This window comes from Melozone crissalis, unplaced genomic scaffold (assembly GCF_028551555.1).
Source record: "Melozone crissalis strain CALT ecotype California unplaced genomic scaffold, PUWL_Pcris_2 ptg000013l_1, whole genome shotgun sequence".
In the NCBI taxonomy this organism is placed as follows: Eukaryota; Metazoa; Chordata; class Aves; order Passeriformes; family Passerellidae; genus Melozone; species Melozone crissalis.
Window position 1 is genome coordinate 36,512,975 of NW_026535791.1, and position 11,610 is coordinate 36,524,584.

The following is an 11,610-nucleotide window of genomic DNA, read 5'->3' on the forward strand; positions in this document are numbered from 1 at the left end:
AAAATGCATGGTTGGATAGGCTGTTTGTCCAGGAAGCTGCTTTTGTGCTATAAAATAAAGATTTGCTTGGCAGCAGCAAGTGTGCTCTCTAGGACTCTTCCGTTCCCAATACAGTATGAGACAGAGAATGAAACCCAGTGGAGGGTATTCCTGATTTCTAGAACTTTCCTCCACTTCTTTAGTTTTTTTCCTTCCTCCTCTAGAGAAGCACGCAGGAAGGCAGCAACCACAATAAGAAGGTAACTAAAGAAAATGCAAAGACAGCAATAAAAATCCCTCCTATCTGCCTTTCATTCAAGGATGTTAAATAGATTTTTTTGCTCAGGCAGAGGGCTTTGGTGGCCTGAGGAGTTTCTGGCGCTGGACCAAGCAGCATCCCCAGGCCCACCCCAGCTGAAAGGGCTGTCCCTGGTGGTTCAGGGAGCTTGGGGGACTGTAAGATGGAAAAACAGCTTGTCTGGCTCACACAGCGGGGCAAAACCCTTATATATGGGCTGGAAGCAGTACTGCCAGGTGGAGAAGAAATGAAGGACCTTGTAGGCCCTTGTTCTTCATCTTTCCTGCCCCACTGTGGACTTGAAGGATCACAAAGTCCTTTCTACCTGTTGAGCTTTAGAAAGGGTTTCTTCTGTCAGAGTTCTTGCACTGCTGCTCAGGAGTTATTTGAGGCAAAAATCAATCTCTATTTCATGTGGTTGTTGCTCTTTCTTTCTTGACCTTTTGTGTCCTTCCATCTGCTCCTAGAGGCAGAAGCCTATCTCAAACAAACAGGCCTGCTTCTGGCTTTACAAACTGATTTCTCCTCTGGACTCACTGACTACTTCTACTCCTGCGGAAGATTACACTGGCAAAAAGAAACAAAAGGTGGTGATTTCTAATGTTTTCTACGTATCAGCAAAAAGGTTACAGAAACTTAATGGTGATGATACTTTGCAGAATTCCCTCTCTATGCACGCTTCAACAGATCAGAGACCCACTGAGCATCTGCTCTTGCCAAGAAGATATCTTTGACAAACCTTTTCAGGGATCACTTTTTTCCCCAAAGATTTTGTGTACAAGTGTTCTTCCACCCATAATGTTTTTACAGAAAAGGGGTGAATGTGAAAAGGTCCAAGAGAAGAGGCTACGGAAATATGTGGCCCAAAAAGCTTTGTCCATACAGCTCACTGCCTGTGAAGTCTGCAGTTTGTCATATGTGACTGCACTGGTTATTTGGGCATTCCCACCTACTGCAAAGACACTTCAAGAAAGCCAGAGTTATGTGTGAGTCTGCTCTGAAGGCAGGACAGGCCTGAGCAGAGAAGAGAGAGAGGCATTATGTTGTCACAGCCTGGAACATACTCTCAGTTGACCCAGATTTCACTGAACACCTCCTAGCAGCTCACTAACCTTTGGAAGTTCATTATGAGAAGGTAGAATCATGACCCAGCTCTTTATGACAGCTCTTTGGCTACAACTTGCAGAAGAAAAAAAAATTAATTAAACCTGCATTCAGCACCATCACAGCTGTTAGCTCTTGACTTCCCCAAAAATATGGTCTCAACCTTCTGTTTCAAGAGAAATCATTCCTTTGTACTGAGGATAATCACTCCTCCCCCAGGCACAGACCCAATGCCATTTGCTGTGACCAGGCTCTTCTTCTCCTTTGTTCATTACCTGTAAGCAAATCCAAGCATTCTTTTTAAGCCCCAAAGCAAAGACTTCCAAATTTCCTCTGCAGGGAGTCATTCAAACAACGTGTGTTTTCATTAATCCCAGGGGAATTATCTTCACGAATGCCATGCTTTTTAGGGGGAGCCTTTGCCATCCACCTGCTCCCTTCCCTCCTCAGAAGACCAAATCTGCCCTGCTTGCAGAACACAAAACTCTTATTGCCTTATAACAGCTAATATTTTACAGAATTAGAGGCAATGTTCTCAGACTCAAGCAGATCTTAGTGCATTTATTCCTTTGGTGTCTCCAAAAAGTCATAGCTAGACCTTTGTGTTTCAGAAGTGGGTGAGACACTGAACTACCATGGAAAGAACTAGTGTCTCAGATAACTGTGGATCAAAGATTTCCTGTGTCTGTGGACTTGAGGCCGTTTGTCTGTATGGGTTAGGAGGTACACAAGGTTTGCCCTGGCCAGCTGGCATCAGCCCTTCTGCCCATTTCCATTTAGCCTGGCGCTGCCCATGTGTGCCGACACAGGTCACCGGGGCTGGAAGGGCACTTACATAATTACTGATTTACACAAAGGCTGTATTCACACCAGCCTCTGGCCCATGCTGCCAGAGCAGTGCGGGAGCTCTCTCTGACTCACGGCATCTCCTAATGATCAAGGGGGTGGAGGAGAAAAGGGTGGCTGGCTTGTTGGTTCCTTTACACCCATTTCCCCTGTGTCCTAGGGGCACATCCCCTCCAAAAAGAGCCCAGTAGGACAAGGGGATAACCGGACTGCCACACACTCCGCAGGGATGTGGTCTGCAAAGGGAAGTATTGCAAAAGTGTTGAGAAAAGTAGTTGGAAAAAACCCAATGCCCCAGCCCCCAGTGGGCACTGTTTCTAACTGTGTGACAGCAGAGTTCTGTCCAAGGACCTCTCCTCACTTGTGAGATGTCATACAGTCAGTAGCCCCCTGAGTAGTGGAAGAGGGATTTTGGGCAATTTCATAAGCATCACATAATCCCTATTTTATACCCATACTTAATTTAAAATTCAGCAGCAGGTGATTTCTTGTCCATGTTGCTGTTTCTTGGCACATTATCTTGTCTTGCTTTTCCTTTTTTTCCTTAACTACCCAGAGTGTCCCACATGCCAAAGCCTTACCTACTCCCAGGACCCCCTAGCACCTTCAAGCCTGCCATCTGAGTACCCTGACTAGATTCCCAGAGTAAGCTGCTTTGGAAGAGTCAGCTGTCTCTACACAGTGACCTAGGACAGCCCATGTAGGGACACACACAACAAATTAACCAAGCACTATTAGTTAAATTCCAAATTAACCTAGTACTATTAGTTATATTCTTTTGTCTGATACAGGACAATTGGGGTTTTTTCTGCTGTGGACAAGTCACGATCTTAATGTAACCTGTATAAATATCTTTGAGAAAATCCTGGCAACTATCACATGGGAGTTAAAGTTGTTGGCTACATGTATGATGAGACCAAGGCATCAAATCAAAGGTTTATCAGCAAAGGCTGGACAATGATTGAGTGGAACCACAGCAGTGGTTCCAAAAAGAGAGCACAGAGATGTCAAAACCAATGCTTGTGCTTGGAGTCCCATCTCTCAACAGACAGGGAGCCAGCTGACTTTTTGGAATTTACAGGAGTTATTTGGTACTTCAAAATTTACATCCTTTCTTATTTTCGTACATACTTTTGCATACAATCTTCATATTCAGTACCAATGCGGCTGATGAATAGATTACAGTGGTCTAGGAACTGAGGGCCTGCAGTAACCCCCTTAGTGAGCTCATTGCAGTCATTGGGACGGGTGTGGTTAGAGGCACAGGTAACCACAGATAGAGAAAATGCTGAGGAAAAGGCTGCAAGCATTGGCAGGTGCAGGAGTACATCTAATTCTTCTGTATTGCCAGCCAAAGGGGACTAGCTCGTCTCATCACTGTCCCACATGTCCCAGAACAATTATTGTTTGACTTTAATTAACTCAAGTACTTCCATACACAACTCAGAGATAATTGTGTCACATTACTAAGAGGTGCCTTGAATGTTCTGTATCATGATAGTTTTATCTTGCTTATTTCTCTCCTTAATCCAGCAGTACATAAAGTAATAAAATATGGTGCGAGTAAAATCCCGTGTAACATTGTGTATCATAAAAAAGGTTTCAGTATAGATGAAGAAGTATAAAACTTTACATTCCCTGATCTTATGGAAAAACACAAAGGTACCTCACATGCCATCCTGTCCATCCCCTGTGTAGTCAAAGTCAACACAGTTCCATATTTAACACCATTCCATTATACCCATGGTAAACACTAGCACCTGTATCATTTCTTCCCCTCTCCTGGTTCCACCAGAGAATACTGATCCCTAGACAACACTGAAATAATGGATCCCTGAATCCTGTCCATTTAACTTCTAGAAAGGTAAAAACCTTCTTGCCACTAGAAACCACTATTACTCTGGTTATGAAGTGGTCTTACAGATTTTCCAAGCTCTTAACCACTCCCAAAAGTTCCACAAAGTAAATGTTCCCGAATACAGGAAAGACACACACAAAAAGAGGAGGTCTTTATGTTCTAGGAAACATTGCAATAATGTGCTCATCTTTTGCCATGGCAAATGACAGACCAACACTGAGACTCTTTCTGTGACTTGATACATGTCATTTCTTATAGATAAAAGAAATCTTTAAGATTACATATAGATAACAAGATGTACAACAGGTAACAAGAGCCATCTTCAAGATTCATGGCAGCATGCGACCAGGCTTGCATTCTAAGTTGTCAAAGAAGAGCCCTAGCCCTCAATTACATGTTGAACTTTGCCAGGTCTGAGCTGTGCTGGAGTGGCTGCATTTATCTAAGAGGAGGTTCGTATGTTACAAACATAAAATCTGACAGGCTTGTGTGCTGCAAAGTTAGGTTCTGCATCTCTTCAGTGTCTCCACAACCACCTGGAAATTAGTTGCATTTGGTATTTTTATTGCACAACTGATTTGCCCTCCTATATCACAAACCTGTATCTTCATGCCCTGACCTGTGAAAATGACTGTTCTCTGTCAGCTATGCCTTATGGCTTCTCTTGCCTGCAGGCTGGGTCCTTGCATCACTTGGAGCTGACCATTGTCAATTTCCATTTTTCCAAGATTATGATTTGCCATTACCTCTGAGGGAAAAAAAAAAAAAAACCAAAAAAAAAACCACTAACTGCTGTCTATAATTTTAATTCACTTGCAATTGTTTTCTGTATTTGCTAAATCTTCTTTTTCCCATCCTCACAGCATTTTAGGATATACTGACATTTGAAGTAGAGCTGTTAAGGCCTTACTCAGCCTGGCCTGCATCTTGCATAAATTGCTGTTAATTTTCAAAAATGTTACTACTGTCCCAATAGAGCATTAAATGTCACTGTGAATAATACTTCATGCCAGAAGGAAAAGCCTTGAGTCTTTCCTTGCTTGTCAATCAGTTGGGAAGGACTTTTAGATAGTCTGAATGATGACCCAAACAGGGCACACTGTCCATTCACTTTCTGCCTTGGTTCCTCCTTGCTAGTCCACCCTGCCGGAGCTGTAGAGCCATCAGGCTGAGGGAGCACACACATTTTGTATTTACAAACCCTTCGGCTGTGTTGTGCTGCCTTCACAGCTGTGCAGTTGCACCAGCCAAAATGCCCTTACAGCTCCCAAACACTGCAGACCAAAGTCACCCTATTTCTCACAGGGCTTTGCCTTCAGCACATTCTCTGTGTGGCTGCATGGAGGATGGCACTCAATAGGCACAGCAGAATCTGTGCTGTGCCACTTTAAACAGGGGCACACCAATCTGTCTTTGGCCCACAGATCTGCCTATTCCTTAGTAGGGCTGCACTTCCAGACTGCTGTCTGGTGCGTGCCACACTTGTCCTCCATTCCCCCACCTCTCATCCCAGCTGAGGCATTTGCATCCAGGTATTGCCACCCAGAAGCTGTGCCCATCATCTGCAGCTCTGCCTCCTGCATGCTCCTCCTCCCCACTTCTCCATCAGCCCCCACCTGGAGGGCCGGTCTCTTCCCAAGGCAGGTCTGACACATTTGGTTAGTCGGATGGCAGAATCCCTTTACATATTTCTGAAAAGGCTCCCTCTGAATGATTTATATGATTGCATGGTGAGCAAGAACCACAGCCACCAAATGTGATGGAAACAAATCCCAGCCCTGCTTTACCCACCTGCCATTGTTCCTGTTCATGCTGCAGGCTTCCTTAAGAGCCAACCCTTGGTCCCATAGCAGAACTACTGGAAATCTAAGTACAGACTGGAAGTGTGAGATTGTTGAGAAAATTAGCCAAAAACAAAATTTAGATCTATGGCTAAATTAATCCCCAGATTAATGCTATCAAAGCAAACGGTGTTTATAGAAAGTCTTGTTTTCTTTATATTCATGTGAGAGAAAATCAAAAGAATGCTAGAGGCAAATTTCGTCTAGCAGAATTGGAAAAGAGAGCATGGGGACAAAGCTGTAATTACTGGTATTTCCTATCTGTTGAAACCTGTGGGTGCAAAGAGAGTCAGTGAATAGGGTATATTCAATGGCATTAAAATTAGTTTCTTTTTCTGGACTTTAGCTCAACACTGCAAATTAGCAGGGGGAAAATAAGCCTCAGAGTGAGCAGGCAGAGAAGCCAACTTCGTGTTACCCTTTGCTGTTAAGGAAAAAAAAAGGCATTTTTTTCCTTCAAGAATTCAAATTCCTAGCAACCCACAGTACAGCTGCACACTGACAAGCAGGAAATGTGCTGTGTTTCTCACATGGTTCAGTGTTTGTGTGTCCATGTACACACCATTAGCCTGTTTTCCTTTTAAACATATTACTTTAATGAAGAGAGGACACGCTTGCTGTTTAATTAACTGTTGCTTTATAAAGAAGACATTCTGCCATGATTCATCATGGTACAGCTTGGGTACCTGCAGAAGTATCTGACTTTAGATCATTCTGTATCCAGTCAGTGGCAGGGTTGAGACCCTCCCAGCCATGGTTTGGACCACCAGAGATCAGAACTGGCAATGCTAGGCACCCATCTCTTTCTGCAAACCATTGCAGGTACTTAGGATAGCTGTACTCCTAAGTCAGACTTTCACAGAACCAGGAAAGATTATCTGAGGCTTCAACATATTTCTACTTATGACTCTCATCCCACATGCAAATTTCTTCTCTAAGCAATAGCTGTTACTGAATTAGCTCTACTCTATTTTGTCGCTGAATTAGCTGTTACTGAATAGGCATTACTGATGTCTACAGAAAAAAAAGGACAGGTAAAGGATGTTTTTCTTACAGTTAAAAAATCTACCTTGCAGTTTGTGATCGCTGCATAGACCTGAGTTATTTCAAATAAGTCCTGTGTCATAAAATGTTTACTTAGTTCCTATTTTTCTTCACAACACTTAATAAATTTAATAGTTTGAGACTGCATTTTCTTTAAAGATTTAAAAGTATAACTGGAAACTACAGAGATGTAACTATAATTAGAAGTGATATATTATTAATAGTAGAAATATAATAATATTGATGTTGGTGTTGGGGTGCAGTAGGATTGCTTGTTTTCTCAGTACAGAAAAAAAATTAACTTGAAGCACCAACCCTTGAGCATCTGTCACTACCATTCTTCAAACCTACCTGAAATATTGCAAATTATAGTAGGAAAATTTACTTTAAATAAAATAATTGTTTATACTATTATGTTTTCAATGGCTTTAATGCAGCCTGCTCTTATATGCAAGAATATTGATTTGTGTTAGATTACTATTTAAGGTGGATTTTTATCTTAATTATTCCAAAACATGATTTAGTATTTAATTAATACTGCTTCAGTTTAGCTAGATATGCCACTGGAGCGACACATTTCCTAAATATTTTTGTAAATGGGTTTTATTTTCACTTTACTTGCTGGACTCCTCTATTTAATAATTATCAAGCCTCAAATGAAAACTAGAAAAAGGGTTGTTCTCCTGTGCATTTCTCTCACTGCTCATGCACACGTGCTGCTGTGGACTGTACCTTGCTCTGGGTTAGCCTGGCTCACTGTCAAGCCCAAGGCCAGCCTGTGATCCCGTATGGATTGCAGGAGGACATTAAAAGGGTGTGCAGTGCTTCTCAGAGCCACCCCATGCAATGCTGGGGCTCAGCTCTGAGTTCTTCAGGGAAGTCATTGCACCTTTGTATTTAGATTTTTGGGTTTGTTTTTTAGGTTTGGTTTTTTTTATGTGCCAAACTACTGTTAGAATTGCAAATAAGATTTTTTTTGTCTGTTGAACTTCAGCATGTCTTAATGCAGTGTTTTATCTTCCAAATTCTACCTCAGAGACACGTGGGGATTAGAGATCTAAGGGAACAAGTCAGGTTTGGCACTATTTAAAGCATATGTCTTCTGTTTAAGATTTAACTATGATTCATAGTTAATTGTTTTAAACTTGTCACCACGGTGCCAACAAAAATCCTTAGGAATACAAAGTGACTTTTGAAACCTGTCCTGACTCTCAGATCGCCACCGCTGAGGCACACAGAGTAGCTCTGCATCCATTTGGGGAAATTCCCTATATGTGGTGCTCCAGTGGGCTTTACCTTGGCTCCAGAGGAGATTTAGGCAATAATATTGTGCCACCCACTTGGCTATTTCAGCTTTCATCCCAGTCCCTGGCTCTCAGCACAGGCCCAGCCTGTCTTTAGCACTGATGGAGAGGTGCAGCAGCAGCAGCACAACCTCAGCAAACCCCTGAGTCCAGAAAACTTCCCTCCACCCCCACAAACACCCACTGCTGGTTGCTGACAAAGGGAACTTCTGGCTTTTCCTCTGTCTGCAGGCAGTTTCCCACTGGCCCTGTGGCACAGCCCTGCTGGATGGTGATGCCAGAGGTGGGGAACAGAGCCACCCCCAGTGTGGGGTGTGCCAGCCCCTCTCCCCAGCTGGCACACACGGCCTCAGTGCTCTTGGCCCTCGGTGTTTGCCAGCTAGAGAGGCTGAAACAGGCCAGCTGCACCCTGGGCTTCTCTCTCTCTCTCTTTTTGCCTCCCCTTTGGAGAGCTTGCTGCCCTTCACATTTCTTTAAATGCACTTGCCCTGTCTCGATGAGCTTGTCTCCTAAAACTTCTTCAGGATTTCTGAGGGAGATGATGTTTCCTGGCAAACAGATGTGTTTGTAAACAGCAAGACAGGGCAACTACAATTTCCAAAGGTGTCTCAGGAAGTTCATATTCTCTCTTTTCCAGGGAGCGTTTACTTTCCGCGGGAGCATGATCGACATGCCATTACTGAAGCAAGCACAGAACATTGTTACACTTGCCACAGCCATCAAGAAAAAATGAGCTGGTAAATGAAGCTCTCGCCATGGGGCCCCAGTAGCTGTTTTAAAAGATGACTATAATACTTTGGGGAGGGGAAGGGGGGTGTAAAATTGAAGACGTCAGGCCTAAACAGAAATTCATTTCCATTTTGCAGATCTGTCATAGTTTGCTTGCTGGAATTGCTAATTGCTAAAACTATTCCCAACTCAAACCACTGCTCACTGCTGCATGGCCCATGTTCTACTCATAGCCTGCAATGAAGTTACATCATCAAATCTGTGACATCGCAGTAATTACTGCAAATGTGGGAGTATGACTTCACTGAAGGAGAAAGGCAAAACATGAGCCCTGAGCTCTGTTAAAGAGCAGATGGAAACTAATTTAATTCTTTCTATTTCTTTCTGTGATTCTTCCTGCCCTGATGCAGAACTCCTGGCAGAAAGGAGAAAGCCTTGAATAATTACGCACCAGTTGAAATAACTGCGATGAAAATCTTTACCCTGTGTGAGCTTTGCTTTCCCCCCACACTGCCCTTCTGTAAGTGTGCAACAGCCATTAAAAATAATGCTCCAACAATGCAGGACTCTTGACTTTCTTCTCCCTTTTTTTAAGCAGTCTCTATTCAGAGAGTTTCCTCCTGGAAGCGTCCAGCCCGGGAAGGGTTGGACGGCAATAAACTTGTAGTTTTTGGAGACACAATGCAGCAGAACTTGTGCATATGGTCTCGAGTCAGATTTACATCACATTAGGGATACGGCTACAGATCATGTGGGCTGTGTGGTTAACGGGCTTAGTAAAGCTGTTTTGAAGAGGTTAACCCAGCTTGTAGTAAGGGTAAATAAACATAACAACCAGGCATTGTCCTCTATTCAGCATGTACTCTTATATGGAGGGCTAAAGGGTATTGAAGCTGCAGAGGATCAACTTGTGGTTGCCAGAGGACTCCAATGAAGTTTGAAACACCAACAATCAGAGATTTTGTTTCTGTTCCTCATTAAATCATGAGCTTTTGTGCTCAGACTATGAACGACTGTTCTTTAAGAAATTAACAGAATGGGAAGTTTTAAACTATGCACCAACCTTTTCATGACCTACACAGCAGCAATGCTGCTGCACTTAGACAAACACCGCGGGGAAGGCTGTTCTGTTTATTTAAAATTGTAAATAGAAAACAGTTGTTTTTTAGTTTCATTTCTCACCGCCTCCATGGCCATTTCACGTATGGAGCCTCAGTGCCTTATTCCTCCGTTTCCCCGCTTAGTGTGTTTCCCCTCCGTCTCCGAACAGCGCTTTCACTTATTTTGGGTTCTTTTCGGTTTAATTAAGGGGAAAGGAAAAGGGGGGGAGGGAGAACCCCACCATCCGGCCCGTGGGAGCAGCGAGGGAAGGGAGCGCGGGGGCGGCGGGAGCGCCTCTCGGCGGCTCCCCCGGGAATGGCGGGGCCGGGCCGGGCCGGGAGCGGGAGCGGGAGCGGGAGCGGGAGCAGGAGCGGAAGCAGGAGCGGGGCCGGGAGCGGGAGCGGGAGCGGAGCGGGGCCGGGCCGGGAGCGGGAGCGGGGCCGGGAGCGGGAGGGGGAGCGGGACCGGGCCGGGCCGGGAGCGCCGCTCAGCCCCGTCCTGCCCCGCCGGGGCAGCCCCGGAGAGCCCCGCAGCCCCTGGCGGCGTTGGGGATGAGCAGCCAGGGCCGATCCCCCTCTCCCCCTCCGCCGCCCGGGTCCCGTCCCAGGCGCTGCCGGGGCATCCCTTACAGCGCGGGGACCTCCGGGCTAATCTGATTAATTAAAGACTACCTGCTTATAGAGCAGCTCCCCCCCATCCCCGCGCGTTTCAGGACACCCTCCGTTATTAATTCCAGGCTGGCTAAATTACGGGCAGCGCTATTAAAACATTATCAGAACTAATGAGAAACAATTACTTAGGAGATGAGCTGGGACGAGCCGCGGCCGGGCACGCGTGTCGCTCTCCCCGCAGATTGCGTTAATAAATCATCAGGTGCACGGCAAGGCGGCGGCGGGGCCTGGCGCGGGGCACGGAGAATAAGATATACGAGATAAGGGTTGTTTGGGGTTGGTTTTTTCTTTGGTGTGAGTTGGGTTTTTTTCCTTTTTTTGGGGGGGGGGGGGCATAATTTTTACATTAATCTCAGTAGGACGTGTGTGGTGTGGATGGTTTTATTCCCTTAATACCGCGCAGGAAGAGGGAGCGGGGGGGAGGGAGGAGTAGGATGAGGACCATTTCAAAAGCGAATGTCTTCATTGTTTTAGCGGAGTCTGAGCGCCCGGCTGAGCAGCCCGCGGGAGCTGCCCGGACCCGCACCCGCCCGGCGCATCCTCCCCCCGCAAACAGAAGGGATGGGAATGCACTCTGGGAATACACTCTGGGAATACACTCTGGGAATACAATCTGGGAATACACTCTCCCGAGGTGTTTACGCGCCCCCTCCCTCCTCCGCAGCTCACTGCTGAAGGAACTTTCTGACCCGCACGCGGAGAAACCGCATATGCAAATAAAATGCTGGATATATTCCGATTTTTCCTTAAATTTCCCGGATACCCTCCCCTCCAGCGGAAAATCCCGCTTCCTTTTAACAGCCTTAACGATTTTTGCTTTATGAAAAATAAAATC

At 45.2% G+C, this 11,610-nt stretch overlaps 1 protein-coding gene across 1 annotated transcript in view; it reads left to right on the plus strand.

Moving 5' to 3' along the window:
- The window catches only part of CLYBL (citramalyl-CoA lyase), a 165,195-nt gene extending 155,282 nt beyond the window's left edge, over positions 1-9,913 (plus strand). Inside the window, exons 8-9 of the mRNA XM_054271891.1 lie at positions 8,912-9,011; positions 9,141-9,913. Of these exons, the coding sequence (XP_054127866.1) occupies positions 8,912-9,007 (96 nt within the window). The 3' untranslated portion in view covers positions 9,008-9,011; positions 9,141-9,913. The remainder of the gene's footprint in view (positions 1-8,911; positions 9,012-9,140) is intronic.
- Positions 9,914-11,610: the final 1,697 nt, after the last annotated feature.